The 27,571-nt window shown below is 38.7% G+C and overlaps 3 protein-coding genes across 7 annotated transcripts; 1 reads left to right on the top strand and 2 right to left on the bottom strand.

Moving 5' to 3' along the window:
* Nucleotides 1-247: 247 nt before the first annotated feature.
* Nucleotides 248-9,219, bottom strand: clpxb (caseinolytic mitochondrial matrix peptidase chaperone subunit Xb). 2 transcript variants are annotated; one of them, XM_003443854.5, is made up of 15 exons: nt 8,892-9,218; nt 8,341-8,416; nt 7,600-7,760; nt 7,376-7,490; nt 5,456-5,610; nt 5,178-5,337; nt 4,342-4,383; nt 3,544-3,720; nt 3,270-3,434; nt 2,249-2,337; nt 1,815-1,979; nt 1,415-1,714; nt 960-1,052; nt 765-871; nt 248-642 (listed from the first exon to the last, which is right to left on the bottom strand). In XM_003443854.5, the coding sequence occupies exons 2-15, from the start codon at nt 8,393-8,395 to the stop codon at nt 552-554; spliced, it is 1,875 nt and encodes a 624-aa protein (XP_003443902.1). In that variant the 5' UTR covers nt 8,396-8,416; nt 8,892-9,218; the 3' UTR covers nt 248-551. The 2 variants fall into 2 exon arrangements, with proteins under 2 accessions (XP_003443902.1, XP_005450902.1); XM_005450845.4 differs by lacking the exon at nt 4,342-4,383 and having other exon boundaries at nt 520-642; nt 8,892-9,219.
* A 256-nt stretch (nt 9,220-9,475) lies between these two features.
* On the bottom strand, nt 9,476-21,747 carry LOC100693335 (uncharacterized). 3 transcript variants are annotated; one of them, XM_003443944.5, is made up of 27 exons: nt 20,404-21,747; nt 19,604-19,655; nt 19,483-19,500; nt 19,332-19,394; nt 17,096-17,197; nt 16,337-16,408; nt 16,139-16,243; nt 15,959-16,030; nt 15,628-15,720; nt 15,464-15,541; nt 15,092-15,178; nt 14,913-15,002; nt 14,229-14,267; nt 14,062-14,139; nt 13,891-13,965; nt 13,549-13,641; nt 13,379-13,459; nt 13,001-13,090; nt 12,822-12,914; nt 12,665-12,739; nt 12,495-12,584; nt 12,317-12,397; nt 11,634-11,714; nt 11,378-11,446; nt 11,149-11,274; nt 10,911-11,058; nt 9,476-10,820 (listed from the first exon to the last, which is right to left on the bottom strand). In XM_003443944.5, exons 1-27 carry the CDS (start codon nt 20,722-20,724, stop codon nt 10,358-10,360), a joined length of 2,835 nt encoding a protein of 944 aa, XP_003443992.2. In that variant the 5' UTR covers nt 20,725-21,747; the 3' UTR covers nt 9,476-10,357. The 3 variants fall into 3 exon arrangements, with proteins under 3 accessions (XP_003443992.2, XP_005450903.1, XP_019217242.1); XM_005450846.4 differs by lacking the exon at nt 20,404-21,747 and adding an exon at nt 20,035-20,352; XM_019361697.2 differs by lacking the exon at nt 13,001-13,090.
* A 239-nt stretch (nt 21,748-21,986) lies between these two features.
* Nucleotides 21,987-26,834, top strand: cyp19a1b (cytochrome P450, family 19, subfamily A, polypeptide 1b). Of its 2 annotated transcripts, XM_005450809.4 has the most exons (10): nt 21,987-22,130; nt 23,434-23,647; nt 24,571-24,721; nt 24,821-24,975; nt 25,063-25,239; nt 25,370-25,484; nt 25,570-25,684; nt 25,762-25,924; nt 26,007-26,248; nt 26,350-26,834. In XM_005450809.4, exons 2-10 carry the CDS (start codon nt 23,509-23,511, stop codon nt 26,578-26,580), a joined length of 1,488 nt encoding a protein of 495 aa, XP_005450866.1. In that variant the 5' UTR covers nt 21,987-22,130; nt 23,434-23,508; the 3' UTR covers nt 26,581-26,834.
* The last annotated feature ends 737 nt before the right edge of the window (nt 26,835-27,571 follow it).

Raw genomic sequence — 27,571 nt, 5'->3', positions numbered from 1 at the left:
CCCTAAACATTTACAGCTGATTTCACTGTGAGCACCATTATTACAATGGTGGTAAAGGAAAAAGAAAACATCAAAAATATTGATGTGCTCATGGAATATGATGCCCTGATGAGGCATCAGCTAACATGTTAACATCATATCGGGTCTTTCTCAGCATCCCATGTTTGCAAGTGTACAGTATGATCCCATAATTTCCATTTGCTTCCCTTACCATTATAGCCCCTCACTACAAAAAGGAAAAACAAACTAGCTACAAATACTTCCATGAATAAAATTTCATTATCTTTATATAGATAAAATGTTAACAATCCCCAGAGATTGAAATATTTTAAGGTCCACCTTGTCAGTGCACCACTATAGAATCTATATCTGATGCACAGGACCCAAGGCTGTTACACTCTCTTAACTTCATCACAAAAACCCTCCCCCCACCAGTGTCCACAGCTTATTCGTCAGGGGCTTTAATAAAAGAGTTGGTACCAAACTTGGTATCCAAAAGGTTCATTGTGATCTAATGACTTGCGACAGCATGGCCTTTAGGGTAAAATGGTTCAGTTGTTAGCAGCGTCTGCCTGCCGAGGCCAGTTGTCCTCCTCGATGCCAGAGTCGTATTCCTCTTCTGCCGAATCCTTGGCAGGAGTTCTGAAATTCAAATAAAGGATGCAGGTCAAGTTTCAGTTACTGAGTCGCTGTGTACTCTGTCTAAGAAAACTGATCTGTAGCATGACCCATCTACCCCCGACACTGTGAGGAGAGGTACTGACCTGACATATCTGGGTTGGGATTTTCCCTGGACAACATCTTTGTCCAGTTCAACAGCCATGATGTCAGAGTGGGGCACCTCAAACATGGGCTCAAGGAGGAGTTTTTCCTGTGCGTGAAGACAAGTTTTCACTTTACACCACACAAGAACAAAAAATAAAAACGAAAGTTTGGCACTTTGTGTAAGAATCACATACCATGATGGATCTGAGGCCACGAGCTCCAGTTTTCCTCTCTAAAGCCATTCTTGCTATTGCCCTCAAGGCATCCTGAGTCACATTGAGATCACACTGAAACAAAAGATATTGACCATTTAATTTTAATTCTAAAAATCAAGTCATTTAACTCACAAACACAAATGTATTATTATGTTTCTGTACATCTGATCTAACAAAAGAAATAGAGGCCGTGTTTAGAGAGACATGAGTTTTTGGTACCAGTGAAACAAGAAAGTACATGCATCAGATTACTTTCTGGAAAGTGTTTGTATTATAAATAAAAGGAGTGTGTGATATTTGGAGATATTTGAGAGGACAATGCTGTATTTTGACTCAAGAAAACCCTACTGGGCAAACACAGCAGCCCAAATATGAGAATGTCTACCCCCACCACCCACACGGCACTGCAGCAACTACAATATTAGAACTCTTACTTTGTCCATGCTGAACAGAGCCTGGTACTGGGGCACTACAGCATTGCGTGGTTCAGTCAAGATCCGGACAAGCGTGTCTTCATCCAAGCTGTGCAGAGGAACGATAACGGGAAGACGGCCAACAAACTCTGGGATCATTCCAAACTCAATTAGATCCCTGGCCTCGACGTGCTTCAGCAGCCTGTCCTTCTCCTCGATCTCTGCTACGGTGTCTGTCTCACCGCTGGTGTTTGCCAGATCTGCAGCAGCGGCTGCACGGCGCCCTTTCCCGAGGTTAGAGGGAGTTCCAAAACCCAAATACTGGACAGACATGAAACACAAGGAGCATTTTAGAGGCAGGAATAACAAACAGGCTGAACACCTGCTGGCGTGCAATACGTCTGAGCCTTGTCAAGGTTACCTTTTCATTCTTTCTTCTGCTAATGATTCTGTCAAGTCCATTAAAGGCACCAGATGCAACAAAGAGTATGTTTGTTGTGTCAACCTGCACCGTTTCTCCTCTCAGTTTCCTGGAGTTTTTCTCAGGAACATTGACAACTGTACCCTCCAGAAGTTTAAGTAAACCCTGACAGAGCAGAAAAAGTGATTGTAAGTCTCAGTTGACCAATACAGACAATAACAAACAGAAAACCGCAAGGTCACAAATGTAAACAAAATCTGTCTGTGTTTGGACAAAACAAACAAAAAATCTCAAAACATCCACCTGGACTGTGCTAAAACTTTAACAAGGAGGAATAAATCAAACATATGAGCTCTAAATTAAATAAAAGTATAATCAAAAAATAATTTGTTGCAGCCTTTAAACAAACTGCTGCATAAAGTTTGCACACTAACCTGCTGAACTCCCTCACCACCCACATCTCTCAGCTGATGGATTCCAGGAACACTGCCAATCTTGTCAACCTCATCCAGAAACACAATACCTGCACATGAAACAGGAGAACAAAGCTTAATGTCTTACCAAGACACTGCCTGAGACACTTCTTGTCTTTGATGAGCTTCCTGTGGATGACTGCTTAGTATTTTCTTCCAATTTCATGCTTTCTGGTGCATACACCTCACCAGTATTCATGCTGAAAGCTTGTAAACATGCAGTGCAGAGTACAGTGCATGTGTAGGCTAACCTGTTAATTTAATCTGAAATCCAATTAATTTAAACCTGTTCCTCTTCTTGTCAGTATATCGAACATGGTAAAGCCATAAACACATTCTTTAGCATAGTAAAGGATGCAACATGAAAAAAGCATTCTAGTTTTTAGATGTGTTGTAGCAGAGTAACTCAGTAATGTATATGAAAATGAAGCAGCATTAATCTTCTCAATGATTAAGCTTCACAAAGTGGTTTTCCATACAAGAGTCCTATGGTACCGTTTTAATTTGTTTATACTCTAATCTTATCTACTCCCAGTCCTATAATCTAATTACTAGTGAGTTTTGGCGTCACAGGCCTTGTTTTATAAAATACCACTGAGATTGCTTTCTTTAGGGTCACCATAAATCAATCTGTTCAACAATCAGGTTCATTACTTTGTAAAACAATGGCTTGTATGGTAAACCAAACATCCTGACACTCAAATATTTGCTCATTAATCTTACACTTGTCTTAATTTTTAATCTTAAGTAATGATTTGAGACTTCCTATATCAAATGAAATATTATTATTAATTGCATGTTAACATTAAAGAAACAGTTGGATGGATGTGAGGGGGAGGAACGAGATCATGTTTGTGTTAGATACTGCTGGTGCTTGCCGCTTGTGCTCAGTGTTTTCAAAACAGGCAGTTTCTTACTTAGTAAACATACGTATCATTCTGACACTGGAAACTCTTTCTGTAAATAAAGTCCCTCTGCCCACCTTGCTGTGCTTTTTCCACTGAGTAGTTGGCATCTTGCAGGAGTTTGGCAATAACCGACTCGATGTCCTCTCCCACGTATCCAGCTTGAGTTAGTGTGGTGCAGTCGCAAATTGCAAATGGAACATCCAGACAACGTGCCAGTGTCTGCGCCAACAATGTCTTTCCTGTGAAAATTTATGTGAATCATAAAATTGTCTGGGGAAGGACATAATACAAACACATTGCACAGTGTATCTGACAGAATCGACTTAAAAGTATTACAAACCAACTTACCTGAACCAGTTGGACCAAGCAGAATAATGTTGCTCTTCTCCAGTTTAATCTCAGTGTGTGTAGAGTCCAGGACTTCCCCACCTCTCCTCTCCTGAGGTGCCTGTTGGCTCGCCTGCTGCTGCATGGATGCCCCGAGAGCATTTCCATGAGGGCTGATTCCTGCAATCTGCAGCAGCTCTGCAACAACAAGCCAAGCAAAGAGAACACTTCATTACTAAAAAGAACTGTAAAAACTCTGTTTCATAAATCACTAAAAATGCAATGTAATGCATTCCTTTGACTCACTGTTAGACAAACATGCCATTCACTGATCATGAATGTGACCATTTGTGTATAGTAACAGTTTCTAAGCAAGGGCTAAAAATACACACACCCTGTTCAGTGTCACTGTGAGTTACTGAGGACAGCTGGACTAAAATTAGCAAACGGCTGAAAGTCGGTCAAAGGTCAACTTCACCTGCTTGTCTGGTCTGTCAATCATTGATGGGTGTAATTTTACTCGTTCAATTTCTCTTTATTTTATACAAAAGGTCACTGTTACAAACTGTAAATATACCCTATTATCTGATGTTGACAAAATTCCTTAATCATTTTAGTTCAAAGTTCATAATTTTTTAAACTGGGCACGGCCATAAATACATTAAAAAAAATGTAATCGCTCTGAAAAAGGTAAAACAAACCTTTGACTGTCACAGCGGTCTGTACACTTTGGCATTTGTGCAACTTAAAAACAACAAACTGCTGATTAAGTGACTTCAAAAGTGATAAAAGATAACAGCGAGTAGGACAGTCACTTACTTGTGAACCTGTATTCATCCTCTCGTCTTCTCATCTCTAGCTCTACAGGGAGAGGGTGAAAGTGCTTAAATCAATATTATTATTAACACTAATACCGATATATATTAACATTATAACATTATCAATGCAGTCGCTGAAAAAGAGCTTTATGAAATCATATGATAAATATTGAACAAATGCCAAATAATACAGATTATAATTTCATGCCACAGCTGTAACCTCTCTAAGGTTATTTGTAAGGACGTTTCAAGAGTAACCGTTGATATTCTTAACATGCAAATATTAAAACTAAATTGTTTTCAATGTGGCAAACTTTAAAGTCTGCTTATTTATTTTGGCATTTGGCATGAACACATTTCAAAGTGAAAACTTGCGTGATCATATTTTGTTAATTTATTACCAGCTTATTTAAATGAGCTTTGCTTTTAGGAGATACTGTTGCTGTGTCCAAATTCAACTTAGAATTCACTAATTCTCTACTCCATGTTTGAAAGACATTCAGCACAGAGTATTTTCACTTTGAGGTTTAGTTTTGAAATCATGAAAAATAATCTGCTGCATTCATTTTTTTAAAAGTTTCATATTACATTTCAGCTCTTGTTCATTTATGGATCATTTGTCTGGTGTTAAATGAAGACTAGAATTTCACCCAAAAATGTGACTAATCTCAGCACTATCTACCAATACCGAAAAGGGAGTTTTATAAGCTTTTTTTTTTTTTTTTTTTAAAGATCAAATCAGGTGTCGTTTCCATCAGACACTAATGGTTGATATTATTTGAAACAAATCCTTAGATGCAGAATGATGCAGTGTCTACAGAAAAGACTGCTACTGACCACGAGGTGTTAAAGATGGCTGTTTTTCCACCTCCACCTGCTGTCGGCTCCCAGAGGGGATGTTATTGTAGATGCGCTTATAGTGATTATACACAGCAACTGCCAACACTTTTTTTGCATAGGACTGGCCAACCACATACTTGTCAAGATAGGCATATATCTGGGAAGGAAAAAAAAAAAAAAAATTATCCTTCACAACAGGAGAAAAATACAATCAAATTCCCAATCGAATGTTAAAAGCTTGTTTTGACAAATTGCTTCCTGCTTCAGTTTCTTACCTTCTTTGGAGGTGGAGGAGGTTTCTGAGCAAATGCCAGTTTCACTGCCTCCGCAGCAGATTCTGGCTCTTTGTTTAGCCCTTTCTTAGAGTCCGTTTCAGACAGCACCACGAAGAAGTGATGACATTTCTCACATTTGACAAATCGTGTTGATGCTACAAAAGAACACCACATACAGTGTTAGAAACATTTTTAAACCAAGCTGAAGCAATTTTTAAAGACACTTCAACATAAACTTATGCATTAATCCCACTGATGCTGAAACCTAAAATAAATATGGAATAAGTGTAAAACTGCACCTTATTATGTTTTTGATCCTTCATTGTTTTGAATACTGTTCAGCTTTGATTACCAATAAAAGTCAAAGTCAACACATGCTCATTTAGGGTCCAGTTACAGACAATCACAATTTGACACATAACAAGCAGTTCTCTTCATCGCATGCACTACAGGCTTAGGAAAATAAACTCCCCAATAACCTCAGAGATTTCCTGTAGCTGCTAATTTTCATTTCCTCTGTAAGCTATAGATCGTTCATGAATATTTCTGAGATTTGTTGACTGACTAATGTGGTGTGGACCACCCACCCCTAGACAACAGAAAAAGTTCAACATTACCTGCATTTGTTTGTCTTATTGTGAAATAATGAAAACCCAGATATCGATTTTTCTGAGGCCTTTGTTTATAAAGACCTTTATAATCTGCAACTCAAGTTTTATCTTCCTAACTGGAACACCTGACTCTCAGTAGCTGTCAGAGAAGTAATTCATTCATGGCCCCAACTGTAAATGACTACTTTGTGTAAAGTTTTACATTAACCAAGTCAAAGTGTGTTGCAACTGTAATTGTTTTTTGATAATAATTAGACCACATTTTACAAATAATCAATGCTGAAATCCTGATGATTTCAAAGCCCCCCCCCCCGCGACTCAATATTGTACAGGAATAACAAGTAATGTAAAGAAAATAATTTGACACATGTGATGCCTAGCCCAGTCTCTCGTATGATGGATTTATTTTTCCACAGAGAATGCCTTTGTGGGAAAAACAGACTGTGTGCATACAAGCTTTTATTTTTGGTTTGTGTTTTAATTTGAGCATCAAAACAAGCTTCCACCTTTTCCCTGTGGTCTATAAGAGGACAGGCTGTTAAACAGCTCACAAATTGTACATCACAAACCACTTCTCTGTCTGAAAGTGTATTATAGATTTAGATTGCCAAGATAAAAATTAATAAAGCAGATGCAGCTGATGTAAATGTGTTTTTTTACTTGATAGTACTCACTATGATTGGCCGATTTAAAGTCAGAAAGTCGTAAAAACAAATATACCTGTGTTCAAGATGTTTCTCACACGTCCAACAATCCTAACAGCCCTTCTTGGTTTAAAGCTATGAGTCAAAATGTTTATGTGGCACCACAAAATCTAAAACATTCCTGAGACAGCAATAAAACCGACATTACACAGTTTATATCCACATCTTTATTTTGACAAGCTGTGCCAGGAAAATACTTGAAGTGGTGGTTTGTGGCGCACTATTCATCTCCTGTGTTTACACTAGTGTTTATAGTTATTTCCACGCACAAAGGTCTGTGTCACAGAGAAATACGAAAGTTGACTAAATCATGAATTTAAGTGACGTCTAATCCATAATCCATCTTTTTTTCCTCCCTGCTCATCATCCATGTTGAGAGGAATCCAGTAACAGCAGCCATTTATTCCAGCAATGATAATACCATGTATTTATTTATGATCAGTTTGTTTACTTTGGTTTGTTTTTTTAACTACTGGTAAACAACTTTATATCTTAAGAAAACATCTGTGACACAAACATTTCCACAACTGACACAACATCACATGACATCATTCAACAGTTAGATCATTTGTAAATAATTGTTGAAGAGTAATATGTGTACTCACATACGAAGGTCTCTACATGTGTGCAGGGGTCCCCACATTTAGGGCAGCGTAGCTGGCTTCCACCCTTACCCGATCCTCCGGAGCCAGACATTCTCTTCCCCTCACTGAGGCTCTTCTGTGTAAAAACAACTGTGTTAGCATGTGTTAAATTAAAGTATTATCATCCTTTGCTTTAACTAGGTTGTGTATATCCACATTTGCAAAATGTTGCAAATAAAGATTACCTTTCCACCATCACTTCCACCATCCTTGGTTGTCCCATCTTTAGAGCCATAACAGACAGAGGTCTCTGAAAACGACCTCACACGTACCCGAGGAGGCAAATGAGTTTCCCGAAATCCGTGACGACTCAGAAAAAACAACTGAATCCGAGAGCATGACAGTCCTGTTTTTAAAAAAAAAAGAAAAAAAAGAAAAGACCAACATCCTTTTAGTTTTCAATTAGGCTTCATCTGTGTCTGGGAAATGGGCAAATAAAGGTTAAAAGTAAAACATTTTTTTTTTTTTTTTTTAAGAAACGTTTAAAGATTTAAAAGGGCATTTTAACAACATGTCTAATACTACATATTATAATCATAAAATACCATAACACCAAAGACCATATTTCTATTTCATGTATATTATTAAGAGCAGCACTTCACGATCTGAGGCAAGAAGTGTATTTACATGGGGTAAAATCGCTCCATATGTTTTTGTTGTTGTTTGTCATGAAATCATATGTATTGTTGGTCTAAAATCTGAAATACGAAAACGTAGGTGATGTAACAACATTGTCCTAACTTTAGCTTCTAAACTGTCATGAATTACCTTTTCACCTCCTGTTGACGTTAGCTACAGAACTGTCATAACAAACGGTAATCTAGGTCAGCTGGGGCCCTGATTCCACAAGTTGAAGCAAATAGCTCAATGTCATGCAGCTTAACGCAGCTGTAGGGCAGGGAGTGTGTGCGTCTTCCCTTTCGTACCTCTGTTAGCAGTGTTTAGGAACAACCTGGCAGCCGAAGCACATGGACAGGACATCTTTTCTTCTGTCTCAAACTCCTTAAACAAACAAAAAAGTGTCAAGTTAGCATCGTACAGCTAACAGACTGCGCTGAATAAGACAGGCCGGTTTAACGCCTCAATACTCCAACGTCACAGTTAGCATTAGCACAGCAGCTCGTTGACGAGACTAGATAGTCGCCACTACAGTCTAAATATTTACACTGTACACCACACGAAAATGTGTTGGTATTTTAAGCTACCACGCAATGCTAATGCTATAAAGGTACCTTGTATGAACACTGTATCTAGTTAGCTTACGTAAATAGGTAACTGTTAGCTTCGCATGCTAGGCCTTAACCAAATTCACTAAGCATTTTCTTCAAGAGGAAACGACAAGCAGCCGACGCTGCAGAGCTAGTAGGCAGAGTGACTCCTAAGAAAAACAAATTTGCAGGTATCGTTGCCAGCTTATTTAAAACGACTAACTACGAAACACAAAGCAACGTTTAACTAGTTTTCCAGTTTTACTCACAGTGCGTGTTGAAAGCAGTCGCGTCTTGACAGCCCCTCTCTGAAACACAAATTTGCTAAATCACTAAATCTTCTGCACGTTTGTTACAGCTAGAAAGGTCAGAGTGTCATGCTAATGCCACAGTGCCTGTTACACGGACTGAAAAGGGTCAACTTCTTTAGACCGTTATTTCACAGGTGTGACACGAACTAAAGTGATGTAACGCCTGCTGTTATGAACTAGGTTAGGCTGGTTACCCGGCTAGCGAACTAGCCTTCCCCAAAGGAAGCGATAGAAACAGTGTGCAGGGTGTCAGCAGCATGGTGGATTCATTCGTGCCAGCGCATTCAACACCCATCCAGATATTTTGAGATCTGCTCAAACTTGGCACGATTCGTGGTGCGTTCATGACAACATCGTAATATGCAATGTTAACAAAGATATTGTGAAATTAAGTTGCGTTTGGTAGTTAAGGGACATAACACCTCTAGCATTGTAACCTGTTAACAGTCGTTTCAGTCACACTTTGTTATTTGATAGGCTCAGTTCAGATTCAGTATGCATTATTATCTAGAAGTTTAACAAAGCCTTGGTACTCATGAGAGGTAGTTTGACATTTTAATGCATGTAACTTTAAACAAAGAAAGAAATGAAGAATACTCTCAGAAATATGGGCTATAGGTTTGACATCACTTGTGTTAACATAACACTCAAGACTGCCTCTCCTGTCTACATTGAATTCACAAATGCTCACCAAAATTAAACAACAGAAGTTCTGAACAAACATTACCTGATTTAATGGTTCTTAGTTTATACTGCAACATTTGTATGGTAATTAAGGCAGTTCTGAAAGCAAAAGGAGGTCCAGCCCGGTACTAGCAAAGTGTACCTAAAAATTAGCCAATGAGTGTATGTGTAAGGTTACAACTTTTCTCCCAGTCAGTTGTACAAAGTAAGACATGCAAACAAAAACTACTCATATAAATGTACACTGAAAGTCTGATTTCAAATGTCTCAACCCAGCCGCAGAGTTAGCTGTTCCAGTGTGTCATCTCTTAAGGCTCCTGGACAAAACTTGGATTGTGAGCTTCTGCCGTCCACCACCACCTGTACACCACCTTCATGTATTCAGATAGCTTTGTCACATCCACATACTCATTAAGGCAGGCTCTCGAGAGAAGTGAAAAATGCTAAACATCATGTTGACACAGCAGAACCTGATTATTTTTAAAGAGGTCTCACACACCTTTTATTTGACCAGATTATAAGACTTTCAGTACTGAAGTCGGTCTACAGAAAAATACAAAAATATACGTTGCTATGAATACTATTGGTCTTTGGTTTTTGGTTGTTTTTTACAAACTAAACTGAAAAGCACACAAAAAGAAAAATTGCGCAATTATTTACCTGTATATTGTGACAAAACTAAACCATACAATGCTTTGTGAATCCAACTGCATGATGTCATAGAGTTTGATTATTTATTTTTAGGTCTTTTTGAATTTAACTCTGCAGGTATTCACACTTTTGTTGTCCCACACGTACAAAAGCTTTTTGTTGGGATAGTACGACAGCATAGCCAAGATTCCATTACCTGATCTTATATCAAAACCTGCATCCACAGGACTCTCTTTCTTTAAATCATAGGCATATGTCACCCTTCTGTCTTTGTCATCTGTAAAATACAGCACCCCACACACAATGAAAGCATTTCCTGCTTTAGCCGTCGGGTAGGTGGTGTTTATGACAGACTCTATAGAGAATGTGTCATCGTTGAGCTTTGCGACCAGTGTGCTGTCATCTGCGTTTGAGGCAAAGATGACCCACAGTCCACTTTCATCCACAGCAAACTTGAAGTATGTCTTTGAGTTTCGAAAAAGATAATTCAGGTTGTGATATCTGGTGTCTGGCATGGTCAGAATCTGCGTTATCTTCTTTTTCAGACCAAATCTGTAAAAATTAAAAATATTGACCATTAAATAAATGTTGGAAGCATCAAACGCCTCAAGACAGGTGCAGATGTTTACTACAAGCACTTACTTTATAAGTCTGTTTTTTCCACCGTTGTGGTAGTAAAATGATCCTTTATAAACAACATGGCCACACCCCTGGTAGAACCTCTTGGTGTCTGTAGTGTTTTCAGGGTTTTGCAGTGTTGAAAGGTCGTGATACTCCTGCAAATGTCGACCTGGTGACAAAAGTTTTCGCATTAAATCCAATCAAATAACTCTCAAAAGTCTGTTATGAAGTGAGAATTCATGGATGTTGTGTAAGTCACCTGAAAAATGATCGGCCAGCCAGTACCGATCTTCATCCAGCTGCGACGCGTCTGACATCCAGGCTCCATAGGTGCTTTCCATTTCAGTGGGCTTCTCTGAGCATTTTATGCTTTTAATAATACACTCTAAACAAAAAAAACACACACACTTTTGTATTTCAGTAAACTATACAGTAGAAGATAATTAGATAATGGCATGATTTGAAGCTCAATTTAGCAAGTCTCTAACCACTTCCTGTTGATTTGTCACCGGTGGTCACACTGATCTTATTATCAGACCAGAGCTTATTTGAAGAATCTGAAAAAAAAATGAAAGATTATGTTTAATGTAAATATTTATGATGTTTGAGTCATAGCAAGTGATCATTACTTTGTATTTTTGTGTGAGGTGACTATAAATTATCAATACTATTTTTTATTGAGCCTTGCAACAAAGTGAAGTGTCAGTATTGAGGTCAAATATGGGACACGTGGCCATTTCTCACCAGTTGTCATGGGTTTATCGTTGATGTTTCCACTGTTATTGAAAGCGTCTCTGTTTTTATCCAGTTCTTCAGAAAGTGAACCTTTAAATTGGAAAAAAAATGAAAGAGTGTATAGAGATTCTAATGATGTTATAGTTTAAAAAACACCATATTAGGCACAACCTACTCTTTTTCCTTCACGCCTCTGATTTTTTTTTTTTTTTTTGGCATAGATTCAACAAGGCGTTGTAAACAACACTCAGAGATTTTGGTCCATATTGATATGATAGCAACACACAGTTGCTGCAAATTTGTCAGCTGCATATCCATAATATGAACCTCCCACCCAACATATCCCAGTCGTGCTCCATTGGATTGAGTTCTGGTGAATGTGGAGCCCATTTGAGTCATGTCAATTAACCAGTTTGCTAGAAGCAGCCATTCAGAAGATGTGTACACTGTGGTCATAAGCACATGGACATGATCAGCAATAATACTCGGGTAGGCCGTGGTGTTTAATGATGTTCAACTCGTACTAAGGGGCCCAAAGATCCATGCTGTCACATGGTGTTTACATAAATTTCTAACCATACCATCCAAATGTTCCAGCAAAAATCAAGACTCCAATATAAATAGCATGAAATATTCCATATAAATAAATAACGCTATGAGAGTAACGTTCATAACGAGTGTGTTAGTCTTACCTATAAATCGTGTCACTGGTGCCTCTGTAGCATTTCGTTTAGCAACATTGAAGGCAACATCTTTATCAGCTGATTTTAGCTCTAGAAAACAAAGTAGAGTGCTTACTCTCTTGTTTTTTTTTCCTCCTTTTTTCATATATTTAGACTTCGGTTTATCTCTAGTGTCTTAATGTTTTACCAGGTTCTACTGTTTTGTCTGCATCCTTTTTAGAACCAGGAACAGTAAAAGCATCTCTGGTGTTTTCAGCTGTATGTGGTGTTGGTGTTACTGTAGATACAAAGATATGAATGAGTTAGTCCACATATAAACAGTATAACCATAATCAGATCCAGTGTGGCAGTTTTTACCTGCTATTGTGCTTGTTTTAATGATGGTTCTCCTGCCATTAAATGTATCACTCTTTATGTTGGCATCATGTCGGGCTGCAGAGTGAAATTGCAACCACGTTCAGAACTTTTATTATGAAAGAAGTAACTTAACCATTCAAAGTAGATGATTTCCTACCTATTAATACTCTTACTGGCCCCTCTGTGACATTTGCAGTGTCGGTATCATTCCAGGAGCCCTGGCTGTCATTTTGATCCAAATTTAAGGACTCTGGAAAATTTAAAGAAAAAAAAAAATTGGCTTTAGCATTTTCTCTGTATATAGTCAAACTGAGGTTTGTCTCATTTGAGGTTTACCAAGTTCTGTTGTTGCATCTGAAAGTTTCTCAGAGTCAGAAACATTCAAAGCACCTCTGGAGTTTTCTGCTGAATGTTCTGTTGGTGATTCTACAAAAAGAAAGAAAACTTTTACTAGAAGAGCTGGCACACCAACTAGAATCAACCAGTCCTTATAAGCTTGAGCTTCCTGTCACTGAATGTAAAAGGTTAAGATATTTAAGGTTTAGCTAAATATTGAACCTTGAGTCAGCATAGCTCCTGATTTTATCAGCAGCTCGGGCACCATTTTGGATATTTATTCAGGATTAGAGTGAAATGATTAAGTTCAGCAATTTGTTATTAATAATATCCAAAGTAAAAGAGGATATTTCATAATCCAAAGCAATGATTTCATACCTGTTAACATCATTACTGGTCCTTTAGTTTCTGTATCATTCAAGGTCCCCTGGCTTTCATCCTCATCAAATGTTACTGGTTCTATGATATTAAAAAATAAGTATTAGGTTGAATTTTGTTTTTTAATATATTCAAACTTAGGTTTGCCTTTGCAGTCTTTGTCGATTTACCAGTTTTCACTTTCATGCCCAGATGTTTCTCAGATTCAGAGACATTCAAAGCATCTGTGGTGGTTTTCTGAAGAGGATACACTGTTGGTGATTCTTCAGGAAGAAACACAAGATGTAACTACAGTCTTTGCTGCACACATTAGATTTGCATACAAGTAATATTTAAAAATTGGTTTCTCACTCCTGGTTAAATTTCTCCCACTGTTCATGAGATAAAAAATAAAAACCCTAAACTACATATTTTCATATTTAATGATGTTTAAGAGATAAAGCTCTTACCACCCCAAAACATTTACTACAGAAACATAAAACATCATTGAACTTTAAACAGCGTGAATTTACCCGTTTTCAGGGTTGCTTTAATGAAAGTTTTGCTGCCATTAGAGGAGTCACTGTTTATATCTGCATCAGGTGGAGCTGTGAAGACAACAAAGTTCAACACTTCTTCTTTCCATACCAAGCACAACAAGAGGAGGACGTGCAGTTAATAATTCAAAGCACAAGACTTATTACCTGGTAATAATTGTACTGGTCCATTTGTAACATTTTCAGTGTTGGTATCATTAAAGTTGTGCATAAATGGTTTTGTGTCTAGAGAAATTAAAATGTTGTCATTAATTAGTCCTGGTGAATTTTTTGTGTTTGTGTCAGAAGTTTCTCGGGGTTAGAAATGTTCATACTTCCTCTGGTGTTTGCAGCTGGACGATCTGTTGGTGATTCTTCAGAAAAAAAGAGAAGTTGGTGCACACATTAGAAAAATTATATATTTGAATAGTTAATTGCTTCAATTTGGAGCTCAAATTCATACTCTGCTGCAAATATTTTAAACAGTTTCCCATTCTTAGGAAAAATTTAACTTGCATTTTAGTTTTATCCCAAAATTGGGAAAATCTTTTTTCATAGAATTTAAAATCAAGTTAAACACAGCAGACATGATTAAGTAGCTTAAATAAATAGAGCTCAGTAACATAGAATACAGTATGATCAAATTAGGATTAAAAACAAGTTTTAAAAAACAATCTGAAAGCAAATGAAGTAAATAAGTATGGATTAAAAATATGAAATGATAATATAATACTATATAACTAAGGTAAGTATTCAAAGACGTCTAAAAGATATTAGTATACAGTCTGTTAGTCAGTTTTAACGTCAGCTTGTGAACGATTGTGAGCGAGTAATGTATCTGCAGCCAGTAAAACTAATCAAACCAATTATGAGCCTATACACTTAGAACAGGAGCATTTTAAAAACACACCTGTTTTTACTGTTGTTAAATGCAGCACTGTTTAGATCTCCATCACTGGGGCCTATACAGTGAAAGCACTTCCAAAGAGACAAAAAGAGGATGTTTTAGAGTTTAATACCTGTTAATTTTCCTGCTGCCTTTGTGATGACTTCGGGGTCTGTAAGAATCGCTGTGCTGTAGCTGTAATCTTCATAAAACGGTGAATGCTCTAGAATGTTTTGGGGGGGGTTTAAACTGTGGGGTTTAAATACATTTTTCATATATTCAAATTTAGGTTTTATGGTCTTGATCATTTACCTGATTCTGTCTTATTGTCCAGTTTCTCAGAGTCAGAGACATTCAAAGCATCTATGAAGTTTTCAGCTGGATGTGCTGTTGGTGATTCTGCAGAAGGAACGTAGAAGATGTCACTGGACGATTGGACACACACTTTACCATAATCGTAGAAGAAACTTGCTGGTTTATTTCAAACAGCAAACAATCTTTATGGCATATCGTGTGTAATTTAAAATCACATAATTCAACAGTTTTAGTGTTTCCAGTTATTAGGTGATAGTAAATGTCTAGTTTGTAGAAATCTATATGAATTTGTTAACATTAGTTATAAAACATTCAGCCGTCTCTTAAATATCTTAGCAGAGACACTCCGACACTCAAATGGTTTCTTACCAGCTTTCAAATATGTGTCTAATGGTTCCTCAGAGACAGCATTTCTAGCATCATGAGGCTCACCTGGTGTCGGTAACACTGTGGAATTAAAGAGGAAATCCAATACAATGAGTATAGTGGGAAATAAAGATTTGCTTGTACAATGAATGAGTATCAATATTAACCTGCTAATAAATTCATTGGTGCTTCTGTAACATTTTCTGGATTGATTTCAGTCAGGTTGTCACTTTGGTAATCTGGGTGAGGTGATACCCACTCTGCAGAAAAGAAACATGATCAGCATAACCATAAATGTTTTATATGAATCCAGATACAGTATTATACTGTATATGTGGCCAAAGTTTCAAATCCTTTTGAGCCAAAATGGAAATGAGCATAAAAGATCCCATTTGAGGCTTAATTGAGAGGGAAATGCAATTATTCAACCATTTTTATTTGTGTTCTGAAGTGATGTGGCATTACTGAGAGCACACACAGCATACTTCATTTTCTTACCACTTTCCACTGTAGTAACAGTAACATTTCTGAAGGAGTCGCTGTTGTTGCCTAAGGCTACACTCAGCAGGCCTGGAGGATAAAAGGAGACATTTACAATTCTGTAGCATTTTCAGTTGTGACACAAAAAACAAATGATCGTGGCTGCGCTCACTGTCATTATAGTTTAGCACTTCTTACCTGCTGATGATTGGGACCTCTCGCCTGCTGGGACCTCTGTGACATTTTCTTTTTTGGTATCATTGAAGGCGTCTTGGCTGTGGTTTGGATAAAAAGAACCAAAATCTAGGAAATAAAAGATGTTGAGTTTGATGCTCTTTCTTAGTCAAATATTAGTCTGCCAAACAAGACTCCTTATCGCTCACAGTGGTAACTAACCTAATTTTATATTTGTGCCACTAACATTCAAAACATTAGTGGTGTTACCAGCTGGACGTGGTGTCGGTGATTCTGTGAAGAAAAAAAAGGGACATAAATTGCTACCCTTATCTTAGAGCAATTAAAAAGCACACACCATCCATCTACCCATACAGACGTACATATATACTTGGCAACTTGTTGTTTTCTATGTTGCTTCATTAGCTTCTAATTTTAACCCTGTGAGGTCTAAGTCATCATCAGTGATCACCCTGACTCTGACTCTAGCCCTGCTCTAACCCTAAACAATCAGAAGATGGATGAATGAATGGATGGTTGTCGATCAGGCTAATGGACACCTCTATGACCAGTGTGTCGGGAACTTATCTTTAAGGTCAGCATGCCTGAAACAAATCCAGACATTTAAAGAGTTTAAATTAAAATCTAAAAAACAGTCTTAAATCTTGTTTCTGTAGGAGAATGGCTCCTGTGCTTTTAAAATCTTGGCATTAATCATGCCTTTGACCAGTCTGATTTGTGAGGAGAGACGGGAAAAGATTTAACTTTGTGGTAAAACAACTAAAACTGTGTATGTTACACTGCTTAATATCATGGTGGACAAACAAGTGATTTTTAACTACTACTAATCAAATATACAGTGAACAAAAGCGACTAAACACTCTTCAGGTCAGTCAACACTGTTGTTTTTGAATGATCACTCAGTTTTCTTATCATGTTTGCGGTCCTTGGTCCTCTGGTTTATTGTGGCATTATTCCTACCTCTCCATGCGTGAATTTGACGAATACTTCCTTCAGTAATCTTGTTTTTCACGTCACTGGAACAACAGGCGGAGCAGGGTGGACCAGGTGGACCAGGAAGACCTTTATGTACACAGATGATTAGAAATATGATGTGCAAAACAGACCTAATTACAATACTGCTAACATAGACTCTTTAAGATTAAACCAATTATATTTATATAGTGAAAAGTCAAAACATAAATCATCTCAGACTATTTTTACATTGTAAGGCCTGGGCCACACTTATGGAGAGCACCCATCAGCCTTGACTGGTTGGGTTAAAGGGAGAGAGGAGAAAATAGGTCAAGGAGACAATTAAAACAAAGGAGGTTGGCTGAGTCAGAAACATTCAGCTCCAGAGCCAGAGACTTCTGCTGAAAGCACACGGAGTTAATGGCATGCAATGTTCGTGGCCCTTTGATCTAAGTGATGGTTCAGGGTCACCTGATTCAGCCCTAACTACAGGCTTTATCAAAAAGAACAGTTTTAAAACTAATCTTGAAAGTAGAGATGGTGTCTGCCTCACAAACCCAAACTGGGAGCTGGTTTCAAAGGAGAGCAGCATGATATCTGATGGCTCTGCCTCCCACTGAAATGCTGAAAATGTGAGGATCAGAAGTAAGTCTGCCCTCTAGTGCTATCTACATAATATGGCACCATGAGCTCTATAACGTGTCAGAGTGTGATTGAGCAGGATTGTAATTCAGTTCTAGATTTAACGGGAAACTAATGAAAAGACGTTATTATTACAGAAATATCACCTCTCTCTCTACTCCCTGTAAGTACTCTTGCTGCAGAGTTTTAGACCAGCTGCATCCTGTTATAAGGTATAAGGTAAGTACAGGAATCTGGCACAGAAGTAACAAAAACAATAAAAGAACAAGGAATGCCGTGATGTGGGCTACTCGTGGGGGCGATCGTGGCTCAAGAGTTGGGAGCTCGCCTTGCAATTGGAAGACTGCCGGTTCGAGCCCCGGCTTGGACAGTCTTGGTCGTTGTGTCCTTGGGCAAGACACTTCACCCGTTGCCTACTGGTGGTGGTCAGAGGGCCCGGTGGCACCAGTGTCCGGCAGCCTCGCCTCTGTCAGTGCGCCCCAGGGTGGCTGTGGCTACAATGTAGCTTGCCATCACCAGTGTGTGAATGTGTGCGTGAATGGGTGGATGACTGGATATGTAAAGCGCTTTGGGGTCCTTAGGGACTAGTAAGGCGCTATACAAATACAGGCCATTTTACTCTATTAATTGTTGATATATAACCCTTAATAATGACTTGTGATGCCTCAAATGTATTCAATTCAGTTAAATTTAATTTTTATACCATTAAATCACAACAACCAACAACCGCAATCGAGGTGATATGAGCAAGCACTTGGGGACAGTGGGAAAGAAAAACGACCTTTTAACAGGAAGCCAGGCTCGGGAGTGGCAGCCATCTGCCATAACTGGTTGGGGAGTGAGTGGAGGGAGACAGGACACAAGACACAATAAAGGTGTGTTTTTTTGATGGAAATTAGAACACTGGGTTTTTCAGGTAGCTCTAGTGAGCTGTATGGGCAGAGATCACCCTCATTAACCTGTGATGCACACCCAGTTATTTTGTTCTGGAAGCAGGCCTGAAAAATGAGAAAAGCTACTCAGTTCAGAAAAGAGAAGTAAGGATTAGCCCTACTGAGCATATGTTTCGCACATCACAAAAAGACTGAAGAGTTGAAGGAAGGAAAAGGAACCAATAACAGTTAACAGTGTGGCAAAACACAAGTCTGTTAAGGTAATGTCAGGCTCCTTGAGTATTCATCAAGAGCTTCATGTTAGTTCAAAAACCTAAATCTTTTCTAAATCTCAGTGAGTTTAAGCCATGCAGAGTTGTTAAAACAATACAGTGAATGAGTGAAAGTTAAAAAAAAAAAAAACTTTGCCCACACTGCGATTTTCAGTTTCAAAACAACAAAAATACTATAATTTGGGCTAATCAGTGCTAATCAGCACAGCAAACACTTATCCCACTGCAGTAAACAGCTATGTGGCAGCTAAATACAAGTTTCTTGCAGACAGTGAGTGGGATGCTCGTGTTGTGCAATCACAGCAGGAACAATAAAAGACTGTTTGAAATGCATGAGAAGCTTCTGTTCTCCAAATGTTTTTTTTTCATACAGCTTTTCGCTGAATGGGAGAGGAGATGGGTTCTCAGATTTCTTAGACATATAAAAGTTCTCACCTTTTCTTCCTCGTCTCCCCTCTGGCCCCGGTGGACCCGCTGGTCCAGGTGAACCGGGTTCACCTGACAGAACAAAAACACTTTGTAATGCAGTTGGAATTTAGCATAATTTGAGTAAATTTACTCAGTAAATTAAAATTTCAGTTTTTACCTGGCGGTCCAGGTGGGCCTGGAAAGGAAAAAACAGTTCACATATTTAAAAAAAAACAACAACTAAGGGCAGTAAATATGCAAATGAAAACTGTGGAGATGCATGTTTTTATGACGTGCACCTGTTAAACAAATTCCTTTGGAGCTCCTGCACATGTCTGTGAAGGCTTTGACCTGAAAAAAGAAAAAGACAGGCATGAGGAAAGTTTTGATTTAGGTGCAAGTTAACCACATATAGGGCCATTTTAAGTAGGCCCTGTTAACACAGAAAGCACAGGGTGTTTTCTAAAGGTCTATATTTTAATCTTTTGCCATGTTCAGCAAAACCGGTTGTGTCACACCTAAAAATGTAACAGTGTTTACTCCCAAAATCCAGCAAAAGAATCGTTCTCGTTAACAGAGCTGAAGCAGTTAGATTATAACAACAACAACTAAAATCCCTAAAATTTTCTCACTCCAGCTTCTTAAATCTCTGCTGTTTTTTTAATCTTTAGGCTTTAGATGAAACAAACTGAAAGTGAAGAGTAATTGATAATGAAAACAATGTGCAGACCCGGCTCCCTCACGAAGTATACAGTAGCACGGCTTTGAAGAAATGCCAGTTTGTAGTGGAAGAAAGTGGAGCCGAGGGAGGAGCAGTCACACTCCACTGCACAAAGTACTTTTCCAGGAAGCACTCAAAAACAGAAATTTGTTAATGGCTACAACAGACTCCTGGATTCCTTGGATTGCAAGGAGATGCCTCACATAATCGTATTAAAGATGACAGCAAACTCTTGAAAAATAAAAATTTCCTCCTCTCTTCAGTTTCATAATATATATTCAGAGATTCATAACTCAGTTTTTGTCATAATAGAGCAAACAACATGTAGCATTAGTATTCACAGTCCTACAGAAACATCCAAGCATGCCGGTGTCTTACAGGAACCATAGAGTATGTCATGAGCATCAGCATATCCTTCTGATCTTGGCTTTGCGTTGGATCTTCTTCCTGGTTTCTCCTGCGGCGGTGGAGCTTCCTGAACTCTCGGGCCTCTCCGGGGTCGATGGGCAGGATTCCCGCCCGCAACCTGCAGCTCTCTGTCAGCTCCTGCAACTGGGACTCCAGCCTAAACAGCTCGTCTGCCAACTCTTTCTGCCGAAACAGCAGAAACACTAAACCTGCCGTGCTCAGGAGCAGCAGCACGCACATCCCCACCAGCAACACTTTCCACATGGGAGAAACGCCACTTCCCTCTTTCATGTTTGTGCCCCGTTCCTTGGTCCTCTGCTGCACAGTGATCCGGGCTGTGTAATTCAGAAGCACATACAGCACATTTCTGAACACCTGCCAGCAGATGACACGTCAGAGAGAAACCACAGTAGAGCTGTTGGAGAGGAATAAACATGTCAAAATCTGCCTGGAACTACAGAGAGAGAGAGACACGTGATGCATTGCATAATAACAAACATCTGCAAGACTGTTGAAATCTGTAGGCTTGCATGATTTAAATGCAGCTAATGGACATATTTCCAGAATGACACAGACAGCGCAGGGCTTCCCATCATTCTGGTGCCTCTTTTCCTCAGCATTTTCACTAGCCTGTCCTACTCAAAATTACATGGAAGTGGAATAAATAAGCTGGGAACAAGGGACACATTGTTGGGATCTACAAAAGAACTTTCAGAGAGCTTTCAGCAAATGTCTGCGAGTGTGCGGATGTACGTGCGTGGGTGTCAGAATATCCTTTTTATGAAAGGGTTTTGTTTTTTTCTATTCATTGCAATATGAATTTCGAAATTGAAAGTTTCATAAATAGGCAACGTTACATATTTTTTTCCACTTGTATTGATTTGATGCTTTTTTTGGTGGGTGGGGGGAAGAGGTCAGTGTAGCTTCTATTGCTAATTTCAGAGCAAGACCAACACATCCACCCCTAGATGTGTGGCCAGTATCTTTAAACAGGGCATACCAGCTATTCACAGGTACCAAGCATGAAAGCCAGCTCATTCACAAAACCTTTCCATGAACAGTGTTTTTTCCTTTCAAGTTTGCAACTATGGTTTCTTACACTGGACTAACTAACATGCAATCAATCGCTTTGACAGCACTTTTAGATTAAATTATTAAAACTGAGCTTTTAAGAATATAATTATGACATTTTTTAATTCTTCTTTTTCCTTTTTGAACTCCTGAGTAAGTCCTTGCCTCCTTTGTCACAGGTCAGTCTGACCCAGCTAATTAATTTCCCTTTCAAAAGCCTCCCGGGTTGATGAATTGGACAGTGGGGTTTCTCTGGGTGCAACAAAGCTAAATGTGAAGTAAGGCCATCTAAACACTAATGCAGAGCACAACCAGTGAAAGCCTTGCAGGTTCTCCATTCTTATGAATAAAAAGCACCTCCTTTATTCTGCTGGAAACTGCTTTGTGGTTCAGACGTGCACTGCTGTGTCTCAGGTTCACTCCTCTGCCATGGTGCTTGTAACCCTCAAGTGACTATGTCTCCAGGCAACCGTTAAAGTGAAAGCTCAGCCAAAGGATTTATAAACACTTGAAACACTGGATTTATTTGCACAAAGGATGCTGGTCACCTTTAAAACCAGTAGAGGAAGTACTGCACTTCTTCAAATGGTACTCTAAGTTGGACAGGAGCAGGAGAGGAAAGAGAAGTAAGTAGAACTTCAACCTTTTTTGTTACAAAGATTTATGAAGCAAACCTCTCACATAGACTGTTAATTTTTTTTTTTTAATTTATATTTTCTACATATTTTTATTTTATATTTGGACCTTGAATTGAGACACTGTGTTTGATATTAGACTTTAATATTAAATCCATTTCTGTGTCTGGCATCTTGCTTATTTAGTCTATTTATTTATAATGAGCTCACATTTCCCTGCTCATCAGTGTCCTTCTGATGCAGTCTGACAGCTACAAATTCATGTTATTCAAATTTCTGCAGCACAGTGGTGAAAAACTTAAGATATATGACAAAATACTGTAATTGTAAAATAACTATAAAGGTATTAATAGTTTAGAAAATAGCAAAGACAATAAGTAAGATAAGGTCTAATGATACCAGAAAAAAAATCATAATGATGTCTGTAATTACTGTATATTTGATGCTAACTACTTCAGTAATACAAAATGTTAGAGTGAATTGTTAAATGTTTGTCATTTTTATTCTTACCATTTGTACTTTAACTGTGTGTTGAAAGGAATTCTTTTGTTCTCCCCTCCCCAGATTCTCGAGGTTCTGAGTGGGGGGCTGTAGTGTTTTATCACAGGCAACATCCTTGTGAAGGTCTGTTTGATGTGGTAAAACTTCCTGCCCTTTGTATGGCTTCACTGTGTTATCTAGGGTGAACCATAGATTGGGTGTGGGGAGGTTACCCTCTTTATGACCTAGGATGTTGTTCCTGCTTTATGACCCTTTTGGTCAGCAGCTTACACACACACACACACACACACACACACACACACACACACACACACACACACACACACACACACATACACTTACAAAACCACAGGCAGGGTATTCCTTGTTCACATGTATACCCATGTAAGCCGTTATATGTTAATGACCCTATGCATATTCAAGTAACCACAATAAAAGGAGTGCTATGGGGAACCTGGCTGAGAGTCTGATGGAGGTCAAGTAGGTGGAACGACACTTGGCTCCAGGCAGGCGTCCCTCATGCATGAGTAACACAAAGAACGTTGCCTACTTGTGTCTTGTTCTTGCTGTGTAGCAAATTGTCCTGAACGTTCCAGCGAATAGGTTCACACTACAAACCTATCATTAATAGTTAATGATAAAGCTTGATGTGGGTGTATTTTGGTTAAATGTGGCTCAGTGCTATGTTACGTCCCAGACTGAAGGACAGACTCCACAGGAGATTAGAGAGGAGGAAACAGGAAGGCTACCCACAGGCTGATCATCTTCTGTTTTGTCTGCTGCTTATTAAAAGATCTGAACGCAGACTGCAGACACACTGTGTGTGTGTGTGCTCCATTGGGTGTACCTGGTTAGAGAAACGGAGAGGATGCTGCCGGTAGAGGAGCTCACCGCTGGCCCCATGGTGGCTGATAGAGCGTCAGAAGTCACTGCTGTCCTGCTTCTTCTGCTGCTGTTGTTGCTGCTTTTCACCACCTGGAGACAAAGAAAACAGTCACACATACCAGGTGAGGCACTAACAAATATTTCCCTATAAGGAACTATGTATGCATATATATATATACACACACACACACACATATATATATATATAAACATATATATATATATATATATATTTTTTTTTATGTATATATAGATATAGATATAGATATATAACATATATATATATAGATATACATATGTATATATATACGTATAGATAGATAGATAGATAGATAGATAGATAGATAGATAGATAGATAGATAGATAGATAGATAATGTTGATATAATGGATATAATAATATAATAATATGTTCTTTATAGAGAAATATTTAGGATGAATAATAGAATTGGATAAATAACAAGGTAAGGATTTTTTAATAATTAATTTGAAGTGTATTTAGAGTGTAATTACTGTAATTACTGTACTAACTATAAGTATTTATATATCATATTAATTAAAGGCTCCAAAGTGTCTTTTTATATCATTTAGCCATCCACTGCAAAGGAATCAGATACAGAGTAAAGTCAGCAAGCATCTGATGACAAAGAAAGGGAAACCCTCTGTTTTTTAAGCATGGCCCTCATAGACACAGGAGGTCTGCAATTCATCAATGACAAAACAAGGTTTACTCAACCGTCACAGAGCGTGTTCCTTGTCTATTAAAATTATCACAAAGAGTCTCTGTTTTGCAGCTCCAGGTGCAAATTCCTGTGTACTGATGAAAAAGGTTCATGCAGAAGTCAGATAACAGTTACACACAGAACAAAGAGTGCCATCCTTACTTGCCACTCTCTTCTATACTAAGATCAGAGCCTGGCAGCTATCCCAAAAAAATACACTATCTTTCTCAAATTAAACCCAGCAGACAAGGTTCTTGCTAATTTGCAATAGAAGTGGGAGTCTACTATCATCACCCAAAATCATGACCCATTTCTCTCTGTCAGGTCCTTTCTTCTTAGCAGGACTCGGTCCAATTCTCTCCTACAGCAGATTCATCTGGTCTGGGATTGGAACAGCGTGTAACTACTACAACAACAAATATGGGAGCATTGTGCGGGTGTGGATAAACGGAGAGGAGACCCTGATTTTGAGCAGGCAAGTGTTTCTTTTTTGTTTGTTTTTTTAGAGTAAACTGAACTTGTTTTACAGTAAACTTTCTGACAGAATAAAGGTAAAGCCTAGTTTCTTCTGCAGGTCCTCTGAAGTGTACCACGTTTTGAGGAGTGCCCACTACACCTCCAGATTTGGCAGCAAAAAAGGACTCGAGTGCATCGGCATGTACGGAAATGGTATCATTTTCAACAGTGATGTCCTGCTTTGGAAAAAAGTGAGAACATACTTTTCTAAAGGTGAGAGATTACCACACACTAACAGCACATACTGTGGTTAGACTATTGCTTTCTTGAACTGTGGAGCTCAGGAATGTTACTGTGCAGCTCTGACTGGACCCGGCCTGCAGAGGACCGTAGGAATCTGTGTGAGCTCCACAGCCAAACACCTGGACAACTTACAGGACATGACTGACCCCTCTGGACATGTAGATGCTCTCAATCTCCTGAGAGCCATCGTGTTGGACATCTCCAACCGGCTGTTCCTCAGAGTGCCGTTAAATGGTCAGCTGCATGTTTACTGTACATAGTACGCAGTTCTGGGAATCTATCTCCAAGAAATTGTGACGCATAAGCTCTGGCGCTGCATCTCCTGATTTTTATTTTTTTCTTGTTGTTCTTTTTAATAATTCAGAGAAAGACTTCTTGACGAAAATTCACAACTACTTTGATACCTGGCAAACAGTTCTAATAAAACCAGATATATTCTTCAAGGTTGGATGGCTGTACAACAAGCATAAAAGAGCAGCGTAAGACACCTCACCTCACAGTAAGTCAGTATTGTAGTTTGCGATTTCTTCAACCTAATGTTTGTGTTGGTTTTTGTGCCAACAGACAGGAGCTGCAAGATGCAATGGAGAGCCTGCTTGAAGTTAAGAAAAAGATGATTCATGAAGCCGAGAAGCTGGACGACGAGCTCGACTTTGCAACAGAGCTCATCTTCGCCCAGGTCGGTCTCTTTGGAGGGATTTCTGTCGTCCCCTGATACGATTGTCTTTTCTTATTCCCGTCTATTGTGTTTAACAGAACCACGGAGAGCTATCAGCAGATAACGTCAGGCAGTGTGTGCTAGAGATGGTGATCGCAGCCCCTGACACACTTTCCATCAGCCTCTTCTTCATGCTGATGCTGCTGAAACAGAACCCGGACATAGAGCTGCAGCTAGTGGAGGAGATGAACACCATCTTGAGTTAGTGCAGCTTTACAGTGATTCCATATTCACAGTTTCACTCTGGTGAATAGAAGTATTCTGACAGATCTTTTATTTTCAGATGAAAAAGACGTGGAAAATATCGATTACCAAAGCCTGAAGGTGATGGAGAGCTTCATCAACGAGTCTTTGAGGTTTCATCCTGTGGTCGATTTCACAATGAGGAAAGCTCTGGAGGACAACGACATCGCAGGCACAAAAATCAAGAAGGGCACCAACATCATTCTCAACACTGGCCTCATGCACAAAACCGAATTCTTCCCCAAACCTGAAGAGTTCAACCTCACGAACTTTGAAAAAACGGTAAGTGAGCCGAGTGGAGTTCAGCAATAAAGGTTTCATGGTTTAAACTTAACAAACAAACAAACATGCACACACGAGTCTTTACTTTCTCTGTTTGGCAGGTACCCAATCGTTACTTCCAGCCCTTTGGCTGCGGGCCTCGTTCCTGTGTGGGCAAACACATCGCCATGGTGATGATGAAGGCCATCCTGGTCACTCTCCTGTCTCGGTACACTGTGTGTCCTCATCAAGGCTGCACACTCAGCAGCATCAAGCAGACCAACAACCTGTCACAGCAGCCGGTGGAAGACGAGCACAGCCTGGCCATGCGCTTCATCCCACGAACGAAATAACCCCACGACAACAAGCTGCGAAACATAACAGCGCTTTTTACACTTCAGATGAAAGCATCTTGAAATGGGTGTAAAGGCCTTAATGAAGTCCTGTACTAGGAAATACTAACAATAAATTTGTATTAACAGCACATGTACGCCAAATTCAACTTTACTAATCTTTAAAAAAATACACTTGTTAAGTAGAGTTTTCCGATTCATGTTTTGACAATGTACACAGCTCATACTTTTAATAAAGATCCATTTGCAATGACTGAAATAACTAAAGAAAACAATCACATTCAGAGGAACAATGGTTAAGTATTTACATTAGTTTTTATTTGTATTATGTTTTCAGTTTGATATCAGTTTCTTCTCATCTCATTTAGCATCTATTGTTTTGTAAGTGGGTCACCCAAACATTACATTACTACAGGAGCTACTCAGCCACAGAATCTCACGCTATAAAGCTTTCTCAAAATTTCTCAAACTAAACTGTTGCAACGGTGGCACAGTTATTGGTCCTGAGTTCAACTCCACCACCTGGCTTGGGGATGTTCTCTCCGGGTACTCAGTGTAGTCTTGGTGAAATTAACTTGAGACTTTTTACTCTAGTTTTGTAATTACCTAACATTAGTTTATACAATTAAAATTAAAGCTAAAGAAAAAGTACATTATGGCTAAGAACAATAACCCTTTTCATGAATAATTTACCATAAATAAAATCTGCATTTACTTTGCCTTTATGGGTATTTCTGTTATATAATCAATGTAGAAAAATGGTATAGTGGGCAGTGCTGTATATACTTCAACTTCACTGTGCAAACTACTTGACACAATGTTTCACATAAAAAAAGCTCATTTTAAATATTCATTTTCATTATTGTGCACAATTAGTAGTTCATATAAATTTTCATATTACTTCTTGTTTCACACCCAGTACATGTGTTAATAAGCATAAACTCCATGAGAGCCTTTATTTATTAAATAACCAATGAGTCAAAGTCAAAGG

This window comes from Oreochromis niloticus, linkage group LG7, assembly GCF_001858045.2.
Source record: "Oreochromis niloticus isolate F11D_XX linkage group LG7, O_niloticus_UMD_NMBU, whole genome shotgun sequence".
Taxonomy (NCBI): domain Eukaryota; kingdom Metazoa; phylum Chordata; class Actinopteri; order Cichliformes; family Cichlidae; genus Oreochromis; species Oreochromis niloticus.
This window is presented reverse-complemented; position numbering and strand designations above follow the sequence as displayed.

Coding starts and splice junctions, on each gene's coding strand:
- LOC100693335 (XM_003443944.5), bottom strand. CDS start 20,724: ATGAAAGAGGGAAGTGGCGTTTCTCCCATGTGGAAAGTGTTGCTGGTG. Junction 13,642..13,890: donor TAAAGCAACCCTGAAAACGG/GTAAATTCACGC, acceptor TTCTTCCTGAAG/AATCACCAACAGTGTATCCT. Junction 12,398..12,494: donor AGACAAAACAGTAGAACCTG/GTAAAACATTAA, acceptor TTTGTTTTCTAG/AGCTAAAATCAGCTGATAAA.
- clpxb (XM_003443854.5), bottom strand. CDS start 8,395: ATGTCCTGTCCATGTGCTTCGGCTGCCAGGTTGTTCCTAAACACTGCT. Junction 7,491..7,599: donor GTGGAAGTGATGGTGGAAAG/GTAATCTTTATT, acceptor GTTTTTACACAG/AAGAGCCTCAGTGAGGGGAA. Junction 3,435..3,543: donor GCTTGGTCCAACTGGTTCAG/GTAAGTTGGTTT, acceptor AAATTTTCACAG/GAAAGACATTGTTGGCGCAG.
- cyp19a1b (XM_005450809.4), top strand. CDS start 23,509: ATGCTGCCGGTAGAGGAGCTCACCGCTGGCCCCATGGTGGCTGATAGA. Junction 24,976..25,062: donor GAGAACATACTTTTCTAAAG/GTGAGAGATTAC, acceptor GTTACTGTGCAG/CTCTGACTGGACCCGGCCTG. Junction 25,240..25,369: donor CCTCAGAGTGCCGTTAAATG/GTCAGCTGCATG, acceptor TTAATAATTCAG/AGAAAGACTTCTTGACGAAA.